Source organism: Phodopus roborovskii, unplaced genomic scaffold (genome assembly GCF_943737965.1).
Source record: "Phodopus roborovskii unplaced genomic scaffold, PHOROB, whole genome shotgun sequence".
NCBI lineage: Eukaryota > Metazoa > Chordata > Mammalia > Rodentia > Cricetidae > Phodopus > Phodopus roborovskii.
In genome coordinates, this window is record NW_026126407.1 from 6,758,703 (window position 1) to 6,783,686 (window position 24,984).

At 50.4% G+C, this 24,984-nt stretch overlaps 1 protein-coding gene across 1 annotated transcript in view; it reads left to right on the forward strand.

Annotated features, from left to right (window-relative positions):
• Window positions 1-24,984, forward strand: part of Rph3al (rabphilin 3A like (without C2 domains)) — a 101,133-nt gene that overhangs the window by 19,661 nt on the left and 56,488 nt on the right. Inside the window, 3 exon segments of the mRNA XM_051179982.1 lie at window positions 5,772-5,881; window positions 8,697-8,840; window positions 11,171-11,300. Coding sequence (XP_051035939.1) covers window positions 5,805-5,881; window positions 8,697-8,840; window positions 11,171-11,300 — 351 coding nt within the window. The 5' untranslated portion in view covers window positions 5,772-5,804.

The window sequence follows — 24,984 nt, forward strand, 5'->3', positions numbered from 1 at the left end:
GGCAGCTGCTTTCCTGCAAAGGGCCTGGGGGGGTACTTCAGCCCCTCCAGGGAAATCGGCTGGGCTGTAAGAGCCATCCACTGCCACATGGCAGCCAAGCCATAGTGAATCTTGAGAAACAAACTGCCTTTGAACCAACCAGCCGCAGAGCCTGGCTAGAGTCTGTCCTGTCTGCTCTTTGCACATCTGGTTCTTTTGGCTAAGTGTCTATTTGGGAAGAGGCGTCTCTCCATGAAACACAGCTGAGCTTAGCAGGCAAGCACTGCAGCAGACCCTGTGCAAGGCAACAAGGGACAGAGAGGAGAGGACAATCTCCAGACCCCACCCCCAGCAGCAGTCCTGACATGGGTCCATTGGACGTGCACAGCCACCCTGCACGTGACACACTCACCATGCCTGTCTAGGCTTTTGCCTGTCACAGCTAAGATGACCTTAGAGACCCTGTGTGCTATCTCTCTGTGATAGAGGAAGTGATCAGAGCCCCACGCAGCCATCTTTCTGTCCATTTGCCTCTGTCCCCTCCAGGCTAGTTCTACCCCTCTTCCTGGATAGGCAGGGGTCACCCTCCTGCTTCCTCACCTTCTGTGTACCCTTGTTTTGTTCACTCATACGTTATTAACAAATAGGCAGAACACACATTTAACACACACAGTACTGTTGATGGAAGCTGTGAGGCCCCAATCTGTGTGTGTGTGCGCGCGTGCGCGTGCACTCGTTGCTAGGCAGTGACTCGTGGGCTTTGAGTGTGCACTCTAGGCAGGCTCACTACCACTGAGCTACACTACTAGCCCTTGGTGTTTTTGAGGCAAAGTCTTTCTAATGTAGCTCAGGCTAGCCTTGAACTCTCAAGAATGTGTGGACTGTAGTCTTCCCAAAGCCTTCACTTGAGCAGGGCAGACATGTTGGGTGGTATGTATACAGTTTGGCAGAGAAGTGCTTAGGGAATGGGGACCATTAGAGGGGGCTCTAATTGGCTTCCAAGTCAGGGAGCTGGCAGCTAGCTCAGCCCGAAGAGGTTTGGCACACCCAAGCTGGCTCTGTGGCAGCTTCCTAAAATGGGCCCCTTCGAATTGCCCTTCCCGTCCCCCATCTGTCCTGAGGCTGCGCCGTGTGAAGGATGGACAGCTGTGCTTCCAGAGGTGCCAGCCGCAGCCTGAGGTGGCAGCAGCAGTCTGTGTTCTTGTGTCTGACCTTCATTCTGAGCCTCCCTGTGAACACGCTCAGCTGTGGACTTGCATCCAAGTGTCCCTGCCCAGCCAGTGCCGTGACCCCACACTCTGGAAGGGACATCGCACCATCACTGTAGGTTTGTCTATCTGACAGTAGCTCCCGTCTTCATCCCGTGGACTGGGCTGGCACAGGGGTTTAATCTAGATTGGAGCCGCCCCTAGCCTTCTCCCTGGACCTGGCAGCAGCTGTGTCACACACCCTCCGTGCATCTCAGCAGGGAGACTCGGGTATAGGGCAGGCCTGCAGGGCATCCCTCCCTTGAGTACCAGTGGGGAGACAGAGGCCCCAGGAAGACCACAGACTTGTTCTGTACCTTTAGGAAATCTGCAGGAACCCCCATTTTTGTTTATTTGCTGCTGTGGACCTTTTCTCCCAATCTTCCTCCCTGCCATAAGGGCCACCTTCTGTGCTTAAGTGGGAAGTGACAGTACCACCGAGGCTGGCACACCAGCACATGTACCTGCGTGTCCTTTAAAGGCCTCTTGACCCTCCCTTCTCATCCAACAGAAAGAATAATGATTAGGTTAGGAAGGTCAGAACAGAATGGCCTGTGGGCGCCACAGACCGTATAGACTTGCAGTAGGTCAGAGGACAGGTGCACATCAGTCTCAGGGTTCTCTGGACTGTGGCTAAAACGGTATCACTAGGAAGTGACCTGAAGGCAGTGTATTCAGTGCAGTGTTTTTTTGGGGGGGGGGTAGGGGTCTGGTTTGAAGCTCTGAGGAGCATCCATCCCCACCTTCTCCCGGCTCCCTTTCATTCTGTGCCATCATGGAGATTAGGATTTCCCCTGCTTGTCTTTCTGCACACCTGTCACCGGCTTCAGTTTAGATGCTTGTGCAGAAAGTAAGGTCTCCCCAGTGCAGAGCCCAAGGCTCCCTGTGTTCTAGGGTCACCCTGATAACTCCTCTGCATCTGTAGAGTGGCCACAGAGCACAGGGCCCACCTCCCTTCTGTGTCCAGTCACACAGGAACTGGGCTGCCAGATTTGGGTTGCTGCTCTGGACACATTGGTCTAGGCATAGTGGCCGCTGCAGGTTGGTGGCAGAGCTGGGCAGCCTGTGTAGAAACTGTCTACCTGGGTCATAGTCCTTCCATTTCTTGACACTTTCAGAATGTTGGAATGGGCAAAAAAGAACATATGAGTCGTGTGTCTTAAATATTTACTCTGAGCAGAGTAATGCATTTCAGACTCACTTAGCAGCATGATCATGCCATTCACAAGCTAACAGAAGCCGAAACAAAAATGACAACCCCACAATGCACTAGGGGCTGGGAATGGGGCACAGGTTTGAGGTTTTTAATGGACATGAGGTTCTTATTTTTATCTTTGCATTTGATTGATTTATGTGGAGGAACAGCACATAGCACACCTTTGGAGGCCAGAGGACAGCTTGAAGGAGTTCTCTCCTTCCACATGTGGGTCCTGGGATCAAACCCAGGCCATTAGGCCTGGCGAGGGCACCTTTATGCCAAGGGTCCTTTTTTTTTTTTTTTTTTTTTTTTCCTCCCTGAGACAGGAATTCACTATATAGCTCTGGCTGTCCTGGAACTCACTTTGTAGACTAGGCTGGCCTTAAACTCACAGAGATCCGCCTCTGCCTCCCATGTACTGGGATTAAAGACGTGCACCGCTAGGTATGAGCTTCATTTCTGTACCTCCTTGCTTTTCTGGACTTCATTAGCTCCATTTGGGAGAAGGTCCAGAGGCGCCTGGCTTGCATATGGAGCCTGTGCTCCTGGCTGATTGGGGGTTGTGGCCCATGGTGGAAAAGTCAAGTCCACCTGTCTGGTGACAGTGCACGGCCAGGTAGCTCCAGCCCGCACGCTGCCTCCTGGTGGCCATCATGGACATGGGCCACAATGGTTTGGAAGAGCAATTCTCTAGGTAAGGTTCAGGGACCCCTGAGGGGCCCCAAAACTTTTGAGAGATCCATAAAATCAAAACTGTTTTCAACATGTGACCCTTGGCCTCTTTCATAAACACCGAGAAAACAGGAAGTATTCGGATGTGGCTTCAGAAGCCGTGCTGGAACTAGTTTCCAAGTGAGTGCCATCTGTTGAGTTTCAGTGCCGAAAAGCACACACCATTATCTGGGAAAGCTATTAGAATACTCCTCCGCCTTCCTACACAGCCGTGAGAGCCTGGATGCCTTCCGTGTACTTCACCGAACAACAGCTCCAAAGGTTAAAAGGAAAGCCAAGAACGCCCAGCTGTCTTTAGTTAACTCCCAAATCAAAGTAAATTGTAAAAATATAAAACAATCCCAGTTTTCTCATGAATTGACTTTGTTTTGAAAACATGTGCTTTTCTCATAAAAAGACATAAATTGTGTGAATACCTAGTAAGCATAATATCTTTAATGGAAGTTTTTAGATTTCTCAGTAAAATACCTACCAATAGATATAGCCTTATATGTTTTGGAATGTTCAAAGTTTTCATTTTTCCTTTTCATTGTGTGTGTAAGATGATGTGGGGTCAGAGGGAAACTGGAGTTGGTTCTCTCCATCCACCTTTATGTGGGTCCTGGGGATTGAACTCAGGTTGCCAGGCTTGCACAGAAAGTGCTTTACCTGCCGGACCATCTCATCAGCCCCTAAAGATTTTTCTTATAATGTTTAATGAGTTGGAATTCACATATCATAATCATCACTCCTATCTAATTCCAGAACATTTTCATCAGCCTGCATTAGCTGTCACCGTCCTCTTGTGCCAACTAATAACCACTAATCTACCTCTATAAATTGGCCTTTTCTTCCATAAACAGCATCGTATGGTATGTGACCTCTTGTACAGGTCTGGCCTTCTCACTTAGCTTACTGTTTTCAAGGTTCAACCATATTAGAGCAGGTCTGAGAACTTTTTAGATAGCAAAATAACATTCCCTTGTATGGATAGAGCATATGTTATACTTTTATCAGTTGATGGTTATTTTAGTCGTTCCTGCCTTAGGAATAGTGTGGCTAAGAACATCTGTACACGTGTGTTTGTGAGGACATATGCTGTTACTCCTCTTGATAACCACAATTGAGCTGCTGGGTCATGTGGCAAGGCTGTGGTTAACAGTCCGAGGAAATGGCAAACAAATTTCCAACTTCAATATTGTTTTTTCCCCCACTACTTAATTCAGTTATACAACTTTACTGGTAGCATATAAACATTTATTTTTTAACACATTACTATATCAGGAAAGTGTATTGAATAGTGATGAGGAATTGTGTACTCATATATATTCATATGCACTCACCTATATTCATATGTAAAGCCCAAAGTGTGTTAAAACGTGTGTCATTGTGTTTCTGACAAATAAAGGTAGAATTGCAGCATCCTTACAACTTTCATCTTGAGGCAGAAGGAATTCAATAAGCACAGAATTTTATTCTGAATTAATGTCCGTTTATTTATCTCCAAGCAAAGCTTCTGTAGGGTTTCTCTTCTCAGAAGAAATCACCCCAAATCAATTGGTAATCTTGGAGAATAGAACAAAGCCATGAGGACAGCACTGTTGCACCTGATCCAACGGCAATGTTTTTGAAAATTATTTTTATGTATAGGCGTGTTTTGCCTGTGTGTATATCTGTGCACTGCATTGCATGCAGTGCCTATAGAAGCCAGAAGAGGGCACAAGACCCCCTGGGACTGGAATTGCTGATGCCTGTAAACTGCCTTGTAGGAGCTGGGAATCAAACTGTGTCCTCTGGAGAAGGGAGAAGCAGCCAGTACTCCTAACTACAGAGCCACTTCAGCTTCCCTCTCGATTTTTTTTTTTTTTTTTTTTTTTTTTTTGTGGAATATAGAAGGGTTCTGAATTCGCAATCCACTGGTGCACACTAACCCAAGTTCATCTCTTTTCCTCCCCAACACGTACACACACACACACACACTCACACTTACATGCACTCACATTCACTCCATTTAGAAGGCGCAAGCAACGTAATAGGCAGGTTGAGTTAGTCCTCTGTTCAGTAACTCATAAAAAGCCAGCTAGCTATAGTACTTATGTTAAACCATCAGGTTCTAGAGAACGGTCCCTTCCTGCAGGATTTTCAAGGATAGCCCTTTTGGGTGATGACTCTTAAAACTGTCTAGTGGTGGTGCTGGCTGCCACCCTTGCCCTATGAAGAACACTGTGTCTTTGGTGGGGACCTCTTAGGGAGCAGAACACAGGGCTATGAGCTGCCATTCTGGTCCAGTAAGGGGAGAGGGCGAATCAGGAGCTTGCCTTGTTATCTCCTCACTGACCTGTCCCTTGAGGGTGCTGTGTGGGAAAGGGCAGGGTCGGATGCCCTGCATGCTGGCCAGCTGAGTTGAAAGTCACTGAGAGCACGCCTTCTCCTCACCCTTCTGATTCTCACCCTCTGATGTCCCGTCTACTCTGGTCACTTCGTCATGAGACACACCTAGCCACTCAGGATTCCAAGGCTTTGACCCAGGCCTTGCTGGAAGAGTGAATACAGCGCCCACTGGTGGTCCACAGGGACCCTGTCTGCCATCAGCTCACCAGACACTGATGTGTTCTGTCCTCTCCTTCTTGTCTCAGATGTGACTCCCGCCCTGGGCTGTGCTCCCAGCCATGGCTGACACCATCTTCAGCAGTGGAAACGATCAGTGGGTTTGCCCCAACGATCGGCAGCTTGCTCTGAGAGCCAAGTAAGTAGCTTTGTGGCCTGCTAGGATGTCCTTCCTTCGTTCACCTGCTGCCGCCTTCATTCTAGTCTTTTGCAAGTTTTATTCCCAGGAGGACGTTTGGAGAGAGGTGGCTGGCAAATGCACGCCACTCTTGGCCCATGTTTATTATTCACTATAATAGAATAAGTTTGTCCCCATTTCTCAGATGAGGAAAGTGAGGCCTGAACTCCTTGCCCATATCACTTGTGAATGGCTGTGTTTCCACCCTCATCAGCTGACCCCAAAACCTGTGCTCTATCACAACAATCCACAGGTGTGCTCTATCACAACAATCCACAGGGAGCAAGGCATCCTTGTTGGTTCTGCTCCTGTTACTGACTGTCATGGTTGGACAGCACAGGACACCAATTTGTTCCCTGAATGAACAGCTCCCTTTGGCAGAGACCACAACTAGCCCACAGCATCTTTCCCTCCCCTTAGCAGGGCCTGTGCCCCTCTGTGGTTCCCTTGTGTCCCTTTGCGCCGGAGGGGGGGGGTGGTCTTGATTTTCCTGTTAGTCCTCAGCCTAGTGACCATTCTGTTCCAGTTGGATCTGCCCTCTCCCTCCCCACACATGTAGACACTCACACACAGACAGACAGACACACACACCAGACAGACACAGACAGACACACAGACGACAGACACACACACACACACACACCAGACAGACACACAGACGACAGACACACACAGACACACACACAGACAGACACAGACAGATACACACACAGACACACACACAGACAGACACACACAGACACACACACCAGACAGACACACACAGACGACAGACACACACACACACACACACACAGACAGACACACACAGACCACACACACACACACACACACAGACAGACACACACAGACCACACACAGACCACACACACACACACACACACACACACACAGACAGATACACACACAGACAGATACACACACAGACAGATACACACACAGACAGACACACACACAGACACACACACACAGACACACACACACAGACACACACACACAGACACACACACACAGACACACACGCAGACAGACACACACAGACAGACAGACACACACAGACAGACAGACAACACACAGACAGAGAGACACACACAGACACACACACCAGACAGACACACAGACGACACACACACACACACACACAGACAGACAGATACACACACAGACACACACAGACAGACAGACACACAGACACACACACACACAGAGACACACACACACAGACACACACACGCAGACAGGCACACAGACACACACACGCAGACACGCAGACACACACACGCAGACACGCACAGGCAGACACGCACACGCAGACACACACACAGACAGACACACACACAGACAGACACACACACGCAGACAGTCACACAGACACACACACGCAAACAGGCACACAGACACACACACGCAGACACGCACACGCAGACAGACACACAAACGCAGATACACACACACACACACACACACAGAGTGTGCACCTGTGGCTGGGCCTTTCAGATGCCCTTTTGCTTCTTAGTCTCTTTCAGCTCTCTGGTGGGTGCTCTCCCTGGCTCTGATAGGCCAGGAGCATCCCTGCAGCTGTTAAACTGTGTCAGTACAGGAGCCAGCATTTCCCAACTGGAACCAAGTTTAAGAAATTCGCAATTAGACATTATGAGCCTGCGGGGGACAGAGCTGAGACATCAAAGGTGGATAGGAAAATTAATCTGAAGCATTCAGGAAGAGTGGTGTCACAGATGACATGTGAGCGTCTTTGCTCCACAGCTGACTCGTTCCTTCCATCTGGGTGCCTCAGCCCCCTCCCATCCCTCCCCGGCAGGGAGAGTGACAAGGGATGAGGTTAGTCCCTCTCTACCATTTCCACTGATACCAGGCCAATGAGGTACCCGCCCTGGCAGGACCCATGTTGCTGGCAGACCTCAGCGCTTGTATTATGTAGAAGAGCCCAGATGTCCCTTGATCCTCCAGTGTTCTCTTCATTCCCAACTTCAGCTCTTGTTCAGCAGCTGCTAAGACCTTTCATGGCCTTTCATAAAAGCCAGTGTCAGTGTCTCCTCCCAGGTGTGTGTCTTAGGGACAGACTGACACCCCACTGCAGAGCTGGGAGCTGAGTCCAGTGGACCCCTAGGAAACCTGAAGGGTTTTCCAACCCACATTCTTCCTAGCAGGAATGCCACTGAACGTTCCTGAGCTCATTTGGTCCTTCAAATTAAAGCAGAGATTGGTAGAGGTGAAACTTGTATAGGTACCTAGAGATGTGCAGTTCTTTTAATGGCGATGATTGGCAGTGGAGTGGGGATGGGGTTATAACTGGGTCCTGGACCACGAGAGACTTCCCTTTGAGTATGATGCTTCTGTTGACCCAGAGAAATAAATGTTAGGCGGAAATATGGGGAAAGTTCCAAGTATAAGAAACAGCACATGCAAAGGTCCTGAGGTAGAAGGAACATGGCATGCAGGAGGTTGGTATGGTTTGAGTGCAGAGTGTGAGAGGTGCACAGTAGGCAAGGAGGGGGCTAGGACCAGACAGGATAGTGCCTGGCCCTCCAAGACTCCCCTACCAGACAGGGAAATGGTGGGTCCCACATTGCAAGAATCCTAGCAGTGCGGATACCAGTGAAGGACACATATCCACCCCTTACAGGAATTCTCATTATGGACTCTGAACCACAGTGTCCAGGCTGTGTCTACGCCATTCCCACGGGGGCTTTGTGGGAACACTGGGGCACAGCTGTACTATGCAGCCTTACCTCCAGCAGTACTATTCTCTCCCAAGGCTTCAGACGGGCTGGTCTGTGCACACATACCAGACGGAAAAGCAAAGGAGGAGCCAGTGTCTGAGCCCTGGAGAGCTGGAGGTCATCCTGCAGGTCATTCAGAGAGCAGAGCGGTTGGACATCCTGGAGCAGCAGAGGATCGGGTGAGCCACTCAGCAGCTCCAGCTCAGCCAGGGTGCTGAGCAGGGAGGGTGCAGGGGGTCTGCAGGGTGCCAGTCACAGTCAGCCAGCTTCTCATCTGTGCCTCCTGGAATGTAGACAGCTAGGAGCTGGGAATCATACTGATCCAGGACCCCAGGAGTGTGGGAATGAGCCCAGGGAGCAGTTTGGATTTGGTCTCTCCCCTGCCAACTGCAGCTCACCCAAGGGATGCACTCAAGTGGAGGCTGATGTTGAATTGAACACTGGGCCCAGCAGGAGGCGCCCTCCAGTGTGTTCTCAGCTAGGTAGGACTCCATCATCCAGTGTTTTGGTGTGCCTTTTCATTGTTTGATTTGGAAGAGCTTGGGTAGGAAAGTGCAATTGATGGCACTCCGCTGCTTTGGGCAGGAGCTCGGTTTGTTCTGATCTTGTTATTTTTCTGTTCATCTTTTTCCATTAGTTCCATGATCATTTTTAAAAATCAGAAACGGTAGAAAGGCAGCTTTAGAAGGCGCATGGTCCCACTAGAAAGATGACTGCTGTGCCAACGGCCTCTTGTATGAGCCTCAATCACACAGACAGGTCATTATCTGTCAGTACAAATAGGGCTTATGTCTATCTTTTTTTCAGTCTAACCTGGCTCCTTACAGATCTCCTACCCAAGGGTCCTGCCAGGCTCTGGTCTAGCAGTGAATGCTGGTGATTGACATACCAGCTGCTGCCACTTCCAGGGCTCCAAGCTCCCCCCAGGATAGCGAGCTGGGAATAGGTTGCAGGAGGTTCATACAGGCTCCCCTGTGCTGTGGAAGCATTTTTGGATGCTCTCAGCCAGCAGGCCGCTGTCTCAGCCTCCACAGTGCTGCCTCGGGAAGTCCCTTCTGTGGTCTGGTGCCACCCTAAGTGCTGAGCTGCAGGGCATAAGACCCAGAAGCAACACTGTAGATGAATTGTTCACATGGAGGAAGTGTGTCCTCTACATGATTCGTGGAAACAGGACACCGACTGACAAGGGGGTTCCCGAGAGCAAGTTGGAACTGGGTTTGCCCCAAGGCCCTACAGGTCCCTAGATGGACAATAATGCCAATATATGGAAAGCAGAGGTGCTTACTGTGGGACATGCAGATGGAAATGGTCTCCCTTGTCCCCCTTAGCAACATCCCATCACCCCAGGAAAGGACAGGCCGTGGTGAGTAGGGCACTGTCGCAGGTATGTTTGGAAGTGGACAGAGGCTCCTCTTCCTGGGAGATGTATGACTCAGCAAGTTGCTTCCTATTTCCTCAGCTCCAGTCATCTCTAAAGCAGGAAGTATAGCTTCCTCCCCCTTCCTATTTCCTGGGCTCCAGGCTTCTCTAAAGCAGGAAGTGTAGCTTCCTCCCCCTGGGGGTAGGGGTGAGCACCAGGGAGTTTTGATGTGGGCACACACTATTCCTCATCCACTCAAGAGTTTCCACTGAACATCCATCCGCTGGGTACCAGAAATAGAGTGCTGACAAACCAAACAGTGCCATGGAGGCTGTAGTTACGTGGCAGTGGGTGCAGGAGGTGATCTGCAGTGGAAGGGCACCTGTGCAGGCTCAGCTGTGTTCCTGGGTGCTCAGCAGCCAGCACTTTGAAAGAAAAGTGGTTTTTCCCTCTCCTGCTGCACCTTCTCACCAGCCCAGGTGCTCTGACCTGGAACCTACTGTCCCTCCCATACCCGGCCTTCAATGCTGCAGTCTTCAGTCTTCAATACTGCCCTCTGGGGTGCAGCTCAGGCTTCCAGCCTTCTTCTGACCTCCTCCTGGCTTCCTTCTTTCCACTCTCCTCCCCACTATCCCAGATTTCCACAGGGGCTTAGAAAAATGTCACCTGGGTCAAATCACCTTTAAACTCTTCAGTGACTTCAGATTGAAACCAAACTCTAGCCTGTGACCTGCAAATCCCCAGGGTCTGCCTTAGCCTCCTGGCCTTTTCTGGCTTCTGGGACATTTCTCAGCACTCTTGTGTTTTCAAAGTGCCTTCCCTGGCCTCCATCTACTGTGCCTCTGGCCCCTCATCTGTCTCTTCTTGTCCCCTCACTCTTGGCCTGTTTTATTGCTCATGAATTTTCCCCTTCGTTGAACCTAAGTTCCAGGAGAGCTATGTGTTATCTGGCCTGTTTGCTACAACATTCCCAGTGTCCTGCACATCCTAGGTGCTCAGCTGATGGCGAGCTGAGGAGTAACTGGGAGTTAGCCAGGGAAAGGGGTGAGGGAACAGCGCATATGCTTAGACTCCAAGGGCAGCTGTGCCCAAGCAGTCTTCAGGTTAAGGACGGAAGCACATTCCCTCTGACTGTGTCCTGTGCTGCAGGCGGCTGGTGGAACGGCTGGAGACCATGCAGCGGAACGTGATGGGCAACGGCCTCTCCCAGTGTCTGCTCTGCGGGGAGGTGCTGGGCTTCCTGGGCAGCGCCTCTGTATTCTGCAAAGACTGCAGGAAGGTAAGCCCTGCTCTGGTCTTGGCAATCCGCTCCCCAGCATGGGTCAGCTTTGCCACCCCGTGGCGTGGCACCCCAGCTTCCAGAGCAGTCTGTGCACACACGTGTGCATGTGTACATTTATGTATGTGGTGATATCATTTGCTTTTTGGCAAGAGGGGCCTGAAGAGTGGATGGTAAAAATGGTTTCTGGAGGTAGCACTGGGAAGAGAGTGAGAATCTGGGTGTGAACCCTGCTCTTATACCAGCCACTGGACCTCAGAAAATTGGTCTGGCCTCTCATGCCTCGTTTTCTCAATCTGGAAAATAGGGACAACTACCACATGTACTCCAGCAAGCTGAGGATCAGACACGTTAAATACAAAACTCATAAGTCATACCTAATGTCTTGCTGTGGTGGCGCATGCCTTTGATCCCAGCACTCAGGAGGCAGAGACAGGCGAATCTCTGAGTTGGAGGCCAGATAGAAACACTATCTTGAACCCTCCCCCCCCCAAAAAAAAAACCAAACCAAACCAAAGGGCTTACCTAGCACATAGGCACTCAGTAAATATTAGGCAAGTACTGTTTCCTCAGGACCAAGTGGTGCTAGGCCGGAGCTTTGGTCCTACCAATCTGCTCTCTTGATGCCTGGAGAAAGGCCTTCACACAATCAAATGATTTTCTCCTTTCCATATACTAAACTGTGCTGTGTGTTAAATCATTTCATAATGAGCCCAAGACTTTTTAATTGTTGGCTCTATTATTTCTCAGAGAATAATTTACCTTCCAATGTTCGCGTTTATTTAGGGCCTCGGTTTTATTCACTATCATATGGAGCCTTTTACTATTTTCTTCCTGGCAGGACCTCTTCCAGCTATAACTGGTGCTGTACAGTAATCAGCACACAGCTCCCCTCGGCTGCCTCCCTAGGTCACGACACTGTTGCCCCCAACACCCGTTTTTGGGTTTCACCCTAGTATTGCTGGAACCCATTCTCAAGCAGCTCCCATACCTCAGTCATTGTTTTAAGTTTGGAGTTCTTCATTATTACTATTATTATTAATTTTATTTTTATATCTTATGTGATTGGTGTTTTTGCTGCATCTATGTCTGTGTGAGGGTGTTGGATTCCCTGGAACTTACAAACAGTTGTGAGCTGCCATGTGGGTACTGGGAATTGAACTTGGGTCTTCTGGAAGAACAGCCAGTGCTCTTAACCCCTGGGCCATCTCTCCAGCCCCAAGACTGGAGTTCTTAAAGTGAACATGACAGAGGGAAAATAATCTTCCCAAGATGATAAGATGTAGTCACCTAAGATGGTTTCAGAGATTAATCAATCTTGGGAAGAAAAAAGAGAGGACAGAAGCTGATGGGTGGTGAACACCAAGAATCTGGGCATGCCAGAGCAGTAACATGGACTTGAAACATTAAGGCTTTTGCAGCCTTGACAAGGGTGTCATTAGCAGCTTTCCAAAGCTAATGGTGAAAGAGGTTAATATACCCAGTGAGTGGGAACGCCAGGATCTGGAGGCACAGACCTTCCCACTCTCTGTTGTAAGACTAGTCTAACGGGTATGGACTGATCGTTCAAGCCCAGCAGAAGGTTGATGGAGACCTGTAGGATGTGCTGGTTCCTCCTTCAGATGGGAACTAGAGGCTCCATAAGTGGTGGGTGTGGGCACCTGGGGATGCTTTGTGCCCAGGAATGGGGCCAGCTGGATGATGTTTTGTGACTTCTGCTCTCTGCCTCCGCGGCCCTAGCAGTAGCTTTCCCTCTATCTCTCCACCTCACTATGACTCTAAAGATTCCAGGTTTGAGGCAGTATTTCCCCCCACCCCCAACGTCCATCCCAGCCTCTTACACAGAGCGAGCTGCTGTCCCTAGTTATTAAAGAGTTAATGCCAGCTGCTCCTCAGAGAGCCATTGCCTAGGCAACAGACATCCCAGGGGAGGGCCTCAGCTGGAAGAGGGCTGTGGGAGAGACGTTCTTCCTTACTCCCCTCCCCCACTGCGGGGTGCCCTGGGGCTGGGCTGGGCACTGGTTGGAGTATGTTTCCATGGTGTGCTCCTTACTCTGCCCACGGGAAGGAGACTGAGTGCTGGTCTGTCAGAGATTTGTTCAGGGTGGAGGCAGAGTGGGGAGCAGTCGATTGAGGGCACTGGAGGTTTGGGCGGGTTTTCTTCATAATGTCCTCAAGAAGACCAGGCTATCCATTCATAAGTAACCATTCTTTATTTAACTTTGGGCTCTTTGTATAGTCCTGGCTGTCCTGGAACTCTCTCCTTGGGCCAGGCTGGCCTCAAACACAGAGATCCATCTGCCTCTGCCTTCTGAGTGCTGGGACTAGAGGGATGTTCCACCACCGCCCGGCTTACTAGTCTTTAAATAGTAGAGGGTCCACCTTGTGCAGGCCGGTTCCCGGGGATAAGCAGGACCCTTGCTGTCACTGAAGCTGTTTTCCCAGGATAGCAGAAAAGGGACAACAAACAAATTTGAAGTGAGTAAATACAAAATAATGCCAGGCCTGAGGGCTCTGTACTTAGTAGGGACAGTGATGTGATTGGCTGTGAAGGGGTGCTTCTCTGAACTGAGCCTGGACACAAGCAAGAGTCAGCCCTGGGAGGAGCAGGTGGGAACTGCAGGTGCAAAGAATCTCAGGTAGAACTAGCTGGGCTTGAGCAGAGGGGGTGAGGGCTGGGCCGGGCCAGGTCCCACAGAGCCCCGTAAGTCAGGGTCAGGAGCTAGAATTCTGTTACGTGTTAGAGGGTGAAAACTGAGTATTGAACACGGGGTGGAGTACTGAGAAAGGGTGGGATACAGTCTTTTGTTTTAAATGACTTGGGTGTTTTGTCTAATGTGTATGTCTGTGTACTCCATGAGTGCAAGTGCTGCATGGGCCAGTAGAGGGCAGAAGAGCCTCTGGCGCTGGAGGTACAGTTGTGAGCCACCATATAGTGCTGGGACTTCAACCCTGGTCCTGTGGAAGAGCAGCCAGAGCTCTCAACCACCGAACCACGTCTCCAGCCCCTGCTGTGGGTTTTTAGGGGATGACTCTAGCTGCTGAAGGCGGAATAGACTGCAGGGAGACAGAGTGCAAGCTTGGGGACAAGCTTGGTATTGATGGCTGCCGTTGGAGCAATGATGGCCTTAGGGATGGGACAAGGCCTGGTGGGGATGGAGGCCCTTTGTTAACAGAGCAGCCATGTCTTTGGCATATTCTAAACCGATGAGGAAGATTTGGAGGTTCTGAATAAGGGTCCCCGATGAAGAGAAGAGTCCTGGCCTGCAGAAGGCCACTGAGAGCCCACCTGGGCCACCCTATGTCTTAGAACAGCCTGTGTGCTGTTCCCACACCAGCCAGGGACTCCTGACTGTGGCTGGGCATGGCCATGCGGGAGGAGTGCTTCTCTCTTCCTCACAGCAGAAACAAAGGTGCCAGAGCCATAGGATGCTTGGGATGCAGTCCCAGCGTAAAACTCACTTCACCACCCTGGGCCTTCATTTCTTTATCTGTAAGACAAGGTCACAAAGCAGCCATCGGTGGGTGTGAGGTGTGGGTTAGCCGGTGCAGGGAAGCCTTCTCAGGCGAGTCCATTACTAGCACCTAGCAAAGACAGGGCGGCCCTGTCACTGTCATTGTGACTGGCCCACCCCAGGTGCTTCCCGCTAGACTGGACAGTTGCCACAGAGCATAGACCTGACCTTTGTGGACCACAGGAGAGACACGGTGACACCAGGGACCAGTCAGCCTGGACTGTGTCCTTTTTAACAGCAGACCTTTATTTCCTCATGGTGTGGAGGACTGGGAAGTCCAAGGCAATTCAGCGTCTTCCTGGCCTGCCAGATGGATGGCTTCCTTCCATGTCCTCATATGGCGCCAGGCAGGAGCCCTGATGTCTCTTCCTCTACAGATATTAATCCTATCAGATACAGCCTCACACTTGGGGTCTCATTTGACCTTAACCCTTTACTTTCAGAGTATTCTCTCTCCCAATGTAGTCACAATGGGAGCTGGGGTTCAACATTGGAATTTTGAGGAATTCAGTTTACTCTATTGTACTGTTTTCCTTATTAGAATTCATGCTTTGGTTTAGCCTTCTTGTGTGTTTTTCTTCCTCCCTTCCTCCCTCTTTTCTTTCCTTCCTTCCTTCCTCCCTTCCTTTCTTTCTTTCTTCCTTCCTTCCTTTCTTTCTTCATTTTTAAAGATGGATTCTCAATATGTAGTACCAGTAGCCTCAAACTCAACCCTTCTGCCTTCAGAATGCTGGCATTGTAGACAGTACCACCACGCCTAGAAGAATTGGTGCTTTTTTGAGATTTGAGATTTGAGATTAGGTTGAAGCTGCCATCATTAGTTCCTTATTTTCCAAAGTTTAAGTAACTGAATTTGGATACCTTTGCAATTCTCAATATTGGTGTCCAGCTGGCAGGGACCCCCTGTTAGTGTGCTGGTGAGTCACACAGTACCCAGGAACTGTCTGTGTTGTACTCAGGGGTAAGGGAGATCTAGAAGAGGGGGGATTCTTCTCTCAGGTCCTGACTGCCAAGGTGGATGGTCAGTATTCTCTACAGTGACACCCATATCAGTGGCACCCCACTGCTGTAGGGACCTAGGGTTCCCAGAACGTAGCCGGCAGGATCCTTGTCTGAAGAAGCCAGTCTCCTAAGACCAAAAGATGTATGTGCTTGGTCAGGCTGAAGAGGAAGAAGGCAGGGGAGATCCCTGGCATTGGAGCCAGACCTCTCTGGGAAGGACAGATCCTCAGGTGCTCCTGGGGACACTGATGCCTCTCCAGCAAGATCTCTGACAGTGTTTAGCAGCCACAGCTAATGGACACACAGGTGGGAGGTACAGTAGCCTCGGACCTGTGGCCCTCTGTAATTGAGCCTGCACACACACACACTCACACACTGGCTGCCTGGCCTCGTTTCCCCAGCTGTAGTGGAAAGGGAGAGGGGCTGGCTGGTTAATTAAAGAGCCCTGGTACTCCTAATTGCCTACAATCTGAGTCAGCCAGCCTTCAGCCTAATTGAGAGACCAGCTTTCTAACCATGGGAGGCTGTGCCTGGCTGCTGGATGACCATCTGAGCCTAGGACAGTTCTGTCACCAGCCTAAGGAAGCAGTTGGAGCTTTTCCTGGTCTCAGCCAAATGGATCTCACAGTATGGGCCCAGGAGAGCCAGCCTGACATAATCTAGATCGTGTGTGAGTCCTGGTGGCAGTCTGGGGTTAGCCTGCATTTTTCTCCAGTTCCTTACTTAGCACAAGTTCCCATGGGGGCATTATGGCTCGAGCCCAGCATGGGGGAACTCTGTAGGACAGGGCATGGGCCATGCCTGATCCCTCCTGCTGTAGGCTCCAGACCATTTTCTCTAAGGAGGTTACTGCTGCAGAGGGTGGCGGGCAGAGCTGTGTGTACCTTTTCCCCTGAGCCTGAGGCTCCATTCTGTTCAAGGTGAGGGACTTGTGGCTGCTGAGCAAGGGAAGAACAGATGGCACTTCCTTGTTACCCTCCTGCCTGCCACTGGCCTGGGCAATCTACGGAAGCAGATCATACCCATCACCATTTTACACCTGTCCCCAGCCCTCCTCTCTTAGATCCCAGATAGTTTCACATCTGCTGGTGGTAGCACTTCCTATAAAGTCGGCTGACTCTGAGCAGCAACTGATGGGCTCCTGTGAAGATTTGGGAGTCCTCCCCCATCAGTCCTCAGAGAGCACCTCCTGAAGGTGAAGACACCAGAGGAGTCAAAGAATTCAGGTGCTGGCTGCTCGGAGTGAGGACCAGAGGCACAGACATCCCTCAGTGCTTGCCAGAAGTGCAAATTCTCAGGTCCCCCTTGCAATTCATCCTCCCCTGCCCCGAGTCAGAATCCTTATTTCTGATTTGCCATGCATGATGTCTTCTAGTGTCATCCATACCACAGCATGTGCCTGTTGGAATTCCTCTCCCTTATGAAGGCACTTACCTTCTGAGGTGTCTATTTTACCATACTTGGCTGATCTATTCATCTGTGATGGACACTTGGGGTGCTCCCACATTTCAAGAGCCACGTGGCTGTGTATGTGGCTGTGCAGATCTGAGGTCCCATTTCTAAATCCCTAGAAATATATACCCAGCAGTGGCATTGCCACATCCCACAGTAGTTCAGCATGGTTTTGTAAGAAGTTGAGATAATTGTTCTGCACGGTGGCTGATTTTACATCTGCCGTCAATGTGCAAGGGTTAGGAGGTGGCCAGTTCTTACAGGGAATTGGGGGGTGTGCTGAAAGCCCTTAGTGGCTCCCATCCTGAACTCCCTTTCCAAGCCTGGTGTTAAACATCCCTGGTGAGGTAGAGAAAGCATGGATACAGCAGCCAGCCACCTTGAGTGATAGCATATTCATCGTAGTTGCCTCCAAATTGGCCTTGCTGTGTCCTTTCTCCTCCTCGGCCTAATTCGATGAGGAAAATGTGTATTTGTGCCTTATTACCAAGATGGATTCTTTCATTCAGCCACTGATGTTTCCTAAATTCCCTGAAAAAGTCACTAATTCCTCAGCCTGGAGGGGCCGCTCTGGCTGCTCGCCTGTCACCAAGGCTGTTTGGCAAGAATTGACTTGGCTCCTGTTGTTAGGATCACAGGATTGGACCAGACACCAAGCTGCATCTTGGAACATCCACCTCACTTGGGGTTGGCAAGCAGAACATCTCCATTAAGGGACACTCGTCTTGCCTGGTGCCTGCAGCCAGGCTTTCTTTCCCTAAATATAGGAACTGCCACTCAGTGCCATTCAGAGCCCATTCTGTTCACCCCATCATGCCACCAGCACATTACTGACCTTCCATTCAAGGTCATCTGGATAGAAGAAGGTGGGCCGTGGCCCACTAGGCTAGTTAATGCCCATAACTCAATGGACTGACTCTCCATCCCTGGCCTGTGTGTCTGGACATTGTGCCCATCTGACTTCCAGGGAGAGATGGGGATGCCAGGCCTGCTTTCCCCCAGATCTCATACGGGAAATGGAAAGCTGAAGGAGAGGAAGGCAGAAGGAAGCCCCAGAATAGACAGTGGGGGTGGGGGCTGAGCAGCCTCCACTGATGGAGAACACTGATGGAGGGATGAAAAAGATGCCCAGCAGGGCCTGGCCAGAGCAGGCATGTCTCTGAAAAGGCACGGGGCTGGTGGGTTCTTGTGTAGTTGGTGGTCTGAGTAAATGACTGAGATGAGGAAGGCATCTGCATTTGTTCCTACATCAATATAGCAATCCAAGGTTGTTGAGCTGTCCTGAGGTCTTAGAGAAGTCCACACAAACCTCTCTGGGAAATTTGGGGGGGCGGAGACTGTGATGCATCAGCAGGGACATTAACATAGACAAACAAGGAAGAAAAATTATGAAACAAGTTCAAGCTATTGGGGGTTGGGGATGTGGCTCAACTGGCAGAATCCTTGACTAGTATGCCCAGCATGACATAAAAGTTGTCATGGTAGCACACTCTCCAAAGTCAGCTTCAACCACACTGCAAGTTCAAGACTAGTCTGGGCTACATAAGACCCTATCTTTTGAAAATGTTTCCAGCAATGGACAGCTAGCTGCCTCCATGCCAGGCCTTCTTAACCCACTATAGCATCAGAGCCACTTTGGGAGCCAGCCAGCCATACGTTTCAGGTGAGGAAGGGACACTAAGTGGAGGCTGAAGCCTTTCTCCAGGTAGGGTCTTAATGGCCTCACTCTGGAGGCTGTGCCTGAGCGTAGGTGTCTGCCATGGAAAGGCCAAGGCAAGAAAAGTAAGTGAGGGTGTGTAGCTGTGAGTTGACATTTCCATCACCTGATATCTCAAGGGCGCTAGTGATGCAGTATCAGCGCTCTATACAGTAAGTAAGTTAGGCACCTACTGTGTGTGCCATGTCACCCAGGTTGGGGATGGAACAAAATTGGGAAGGGGCCGCCCTGTGACCCCAGCTGTCTAGTGGGGCATGAGGAATAGAGGAACATGAACAGAGGAAGTGAGGTGAGCCGTGTTCCCCGCCTAGCTCCTCAGCACCGGGGAGCCGTCTTCAATAGCAGAGCATTCAACAGCAAGCAGGCTGTCCCAGGTGTGGCCACCAAGACCTAAGGGCAGGATATTACCTTAGCCTGAGCTCTAAGCTTAACCCCCAACCCACCAGTGCCTGTACTCCAGTTTCAACTGTTTCCTAAACCTGTGGCCACTACCTGGGCATATGCCAGGTAGTCTGGAGTCTGCTGTGAACAGGCCACTGGACCTGGTCTTCCCCTACAACAGCTGGCAGCACTGGATCAGGGGTCCCTCTTGCTTTGGGCAACCTGTGAGCTACAGTGGATTTTACAAGAATTGGAAACAATACAAAGAAAAGCTTATGGCAGGTGAAAATGCTAGGGATATCAATTCAATACCCATAAGGGTTTATCAGCACAGTCATGCCTACATTTGCATATTGTCCTTGGCCACAGTGGCAGAGCTCAGTAGTGACACAACTTGCATCTTGGCCCTCCCTTTCCTACCCAGGGCACCTGGTGACTCCAGGGAGTACGAAGGGGGCTTTCAAGATGTGGCTTAGTGGGAGGGGCTTGCCCAGCGTAAGGCCCTGGCTTCATCATCAGCACCACAGAAAACAAAAGAAGTGGAAAGGGAAGAGACTTCTCCCCTGGTTATGTCATTGGTGGTGACTAGGCAGGTGGTTCAGGGTTGGGTGGTTGAGCAAGGCAGTGCTTGAGACTTGTGTTTTCCTGAAATTACTTACTATGCAGGGGATGGGACCCGGGACCTCAAGCATTCTAGACAAGCCTTCTGTCCCTGAGCTATACTTCTGGCCATCTCTTCCTGGAATCTTAAAAGATAGTGGATACTACTGCTAGAGGTTTAGAGCACTGGATCCAGTTGCCCATATTCTCCTGTCTTGATTTTCTTGCCTGGAAATTGGGGATAATTGAAGTTCCTGCCTTGGAGTGTGATTATGGGGGTTGAAACGAGCTAGGCATGTGATAGGCTCTTAGAGATGGTGTCTCATGCACAGCAACTGCTGGAGAATTGTAAAGAATTTATATAATGCAGGTAAATATTAACCCAGCCCTGACCCTGTTTTTCTTTCCAAACCGGTCTCTTGCATCCAAATGTATATGGATGTATATACTATATGTATACGGTGACTGTGTGTGTGTTGGGGGTGCTGTGGTTCTTGAGACAGGGTCTTGAAAAGTAACCCTGACTGGCCTGAAAGTTACTGTGTAGCTAAGGATGGCCTTGAGTTTCTAATCTCCCCACCTTCACCCCCCAAGCAATAGAATTTAGAGGCTTCTGCCTGCCTCCACCCCAGCATCTATTTTCTTGATGGAACTAAATATATTCCTTATTCTGTAATTTCCTTTGTTTATATTTTCACTTCATACCACATCAGAATCAGTACACACATGCACACACGCACGTGTAACAACAACAAGCAAAAATCCAGTTCTGTGTTTTAGGAACTGTAATAATATGAGGGAATTTTACACACTACTCTGTAGCCACTCCTTCCCAGGCATCTCACAGCCTGCTGGGGCCAGGGCTCTAGTGTAATGAATAGATGTCTCCTCCTTAGATGGCAGATATTTCCCATCCTGTTCCCTTAGTTTGCCTCTCTCCTGGGACCACAGGCCTTTGCAGCTTGCCTCCTGCCCACTGCCGACTCAAATATACCCATCCATGTCTAAAATCCATGTTTATTCCCAGAAGGCTCCTTGGTCCTTCTGTGGGGTGGGTGGGAACCCCATTGTCTAAGCCCATCTGCCCCTGCCCTCCTGCACCCACAACTACTAGGCCACATCTAGTCACAGTTCTGTCCCTTCTATGTGACCTTGGACGAAAAGTCACCCCCTACACACACACACACACACACACACACACACACACACACACACGTCATCCCTCCACTCTACTCCAGCACTACTGCAACAGGAAAGAGTTGGACCAGACAGTATGGTAGGCTCTTTGAGTAGATCCGTCCTGTGAAGCTCAGGCTCACCATTACCATCCACAGACAGGAATCTGTGTGAGGGTGCAGCTGGGAGCTGCAGCGCATGCTCCATTCCTCTGCACCCGCCTGAGTGCTCTGGGGCATCAAAGGCCCTTGGGCTCAGGTTGTGGCTCACGTCCTTGGGTCAGGAGGAAGCCTGTGTAGGTTGGTTTGTGCTGAGAGTCCGTCTGTCTCTGGACATTGCTGTAAAGTCCTGAGTCCCTACAACCCACCACTATCACATGACAGGCAAAAAGCAGTGTTTAGACCATTTTCCAGATGGGGAAACGGAGGCCTGGAGATAAGGCGCGTTCATGGTGGCTCAGCTCAGTTCAGATGTTACCTCCATACCTTGTGATGAGGGAAAAGAGTGGAAGGCATGCAGGAGACCTCAAAAAGGAGACATGGGTGCCACCTTGTAGATGGGATTCCCCGGTGCCGGAAGCAACTACTACAGATTATAGACAGATTATAGAGTAGGGGACAGCACCCAACATTGGCTCCCTAAGGCAGTGCCTCTTACAAAGAGGCCTTGCCCTGGTTTGTCACAGTCTGACCTGGTTTGCCATGACCTGGAGATGTCTGGACAGACTCAACAGACTTTGCAGACATCTGGTTTGAATCATCCTGAGGCTTAGGCCTTCATCTAGTGGTTAAGAGTAGCTATAGCCCAAGGGTAGAAGCAAACCTGTCTGAGCTCTGTGGGCTTGCCCAGGCTGGGTCACAGTGACACCCCCCCTTCACCTACCACCCACCAGCCCCTGGCTGCTGCAGTCACAGCTCCTTCCTCCAGGTCTGGTGGATAGAGTCACAGAAGGGCTCCAGCAGCAGGAAGAGCCATTGGCCAATCTATTTAGTGGCTCTTAGCAGAGGTAATTCTGTGCATTCGCTTGTCCTCTGTTGTGGTAAATAGCAGATAATGACATTTCCAGTCCACGATGTGGCTCAGTGCCACACACTGCATCTCTCCAGCTGCCCTGCCAGCTGCCACGCTTTGGCTGGCCTGCAATTCTCCTCACCTCGCCTTTTATTTCTGGAGACTTCCCTATGGCTGTCTGCTGTTCACTGACCACAGCTCAGGGCGTGTTTAGCCAACCCTTCTGCACCCCAGGGGAGGGGCACCAGGGGACACCAGGGCAGTGTTGCTGATGGGCTAAGAGTAGGAAAAGAACTGGTCCTCCTCTCAGGCTCCCTGTACCCCCAACCTCAAAGCTCAGACAAGATTGGTTGTGTTCAGAATGGTGTGGCTGGAGACCCAGCCTCTAAAAAGCCAAGGCCTGGGACATAATGGTAGCTTGCTTTCCTTGCATGAAAGAGCCCTAAGTTCCATCCCTGACTCCAGCTAAAAACAAAACAATGAATTAGGGCTTTATAAGATGTCGGGGGTTCTCTAGCCCCTTTCCTTCAAAAGCATTTCCTCCCTTTTATCCATCTCTGATGAGAGGGCCATTTCTTCCCATGGATGCAGATGGACATCCTGAGGCTGAACAGGGGGGGGGTAAGTTGGGTTTTCCCTTCTGAGGAACTACATTCAAATGCACATGGGGTATATAGTTGGTCCTATAGAGTTGGAGACTTAAGCACCCAGGTTCAGGCAAGGGGCCACACTGCTGTGGTAGGGTCCCCTTCCAGTCTCCAATCACTGGTTCTACTTGCTTCCCTGCTTGCTCTCTTCCAACATCACACTCCCCATCTCCCTGAAGTCTTCAGTGGCCCCTGCTGCTTACAGGATGAAGTCCCAATGCTTCCACATTGTGCTGGGGCCGCCAGTTTCTTCCCTGGCTGCCGCATGTTGACTCTCCTAGCATAAATGGCACTGATGCCACCCAGGGGGCCTGTCTCCACCTGACCCTGATGGTCATTGTTTTCCATGGAACTTTAGGCCTGCTATCATCAGGGTCCCTAATTAGCCATTAGTGCAGTTGCCCAAAGATTATCGGAGCTCTGGGGTGTTTGTCTAGTCTGCTGGATTTTTCAATGGAAAACAAAACATTTCCAAAAAGGAATCTACTGGTCCACAGAGTTGGAAAGAGCTAGAGGGGTAATGTAATCCCTAGAGGCCAGAGAGGACATTGCTGTTCCTCTAGGACAAGGTAGAGCTGACAAAGTAGAGATGCCATGATGGAGCCTGGGGACTGGGACCTGGAGACAACCTACTGACTTTGGTCAGGGGTCTGTGTTGACTTTGTTTCTGGGGGTGCTTTGAGCTGGTCATTTTGACCCACAACCACACTAAGCCTTCTCTCTCTGCTGTATGTGGCACAGCCTCTTGGGTCCAGTAGGCCTGATGCCTGACTGTGCTCTGGGTCCCACTTGCCTCCCCAGACCCTGAGCAGCAATGGTGGCCCTTCCCCCTTTTGCACTGTCCATCCTGTCAGCTGCATCCCTGTTTCCTTGAGTCTGGGACCCCATGCCCCATACCTCAAGTCCCCTTCCTGACAAGCTGTTTGCTGGTGCCCAGTGAGCCTCTGGAAACAAGGCTGGGCTGTGCCCTCTCCCATCTCACCTGTACCTGACCCTGCCACCAAGCCCTTCAGCCACCTCTTCCTGGTCCCCAGGATGCTGTTTCCCTAGGGTCTGCCCATAGCCGGCTCTTATGTGTAGTGCTTGTGCTACAATCTGTTCTATGAATTGGGCAAAGGCCTAGAGATTGAAATGAGAGACAAGAGTCATCTGTTCAATAACAACGTCATAATGCTGAATGCTGTTTATTGAGGGGATGGAGTGGGCTTATATATTGACTTACAGCACAGTGGGAAATAACAGGATTTTCAGGCTTAGATCCTCCCCACCAGGTGTGTGTTAGCAAAACAGGAAGAGTACCAATGACAACTCTGGGGCAAGAAGTTCTGGCCAACAGCTTCAGGCTTGCTCAAGGTGCCTCAGGGGTCCACGCAGGGCCCTATACTTATGTTTTCTTTCCCTTGCATAAGCATTTATTGAGCACCACAGTCAGGATGGAGTCTGGAAATAAGGTGGGCAATGTCTGGCCCTTCACTGTAGTCTGTTCTGGAGATGTTGACTCAGCAATGCACTGCACTCTCCAATACTGGAAGTATGCTGAGCCTAAGACTTCCCCACCTGCCGGAGTTCTGATACTCCTGCGGTACGGAGTGTCATCCCTTGCTCCAGTGTCTGAAGCCCTGACCTTTCTTCCAGACCTTCCCTATGGTTGTGATGGACAGCCCTTCCAAGGAAGTCTAGGGACAAATAACAAAATACCAAAGCCCGCCCCCTATCTTCTCCTCCCTCCACCCACCCTGTCCTGCTGGCCAGGTCTCTGAATAAGCCTTGCTTGCCTTACTACCTTCTAAACCCATGGAGGTCCAGGAATTCTACAAGTGTCTAGGAATGTTCTGGAAGACAGCTGCATTCACCACCATACCATCAGCATACTTTTGGAGAAAGAACTTCAATCAAGAACACAGGAGAATTTCCAGAAGAGTGATCGAGTCTCTGAAATCACATCTCCCCCTCTTGAATGTTCCACAGTCCTCCTTGGGCCCAGGCATAGAGGGAATTCCACCCTATAGAATCTTGTGTTTAGTACTTAGCCTCCCCTTCCCTGCCAGACAGCCCTGTTGCAGCCTTCTGTTGAACACTGGAAAGTAAATATGAAACATGTGGGCTGGGAACATGGCTCAGGAATAGAGTACTTGCTTAGAATGTGCCAGGCTCTGGTTTGATTCCCATGGCCCCAGGGGAGC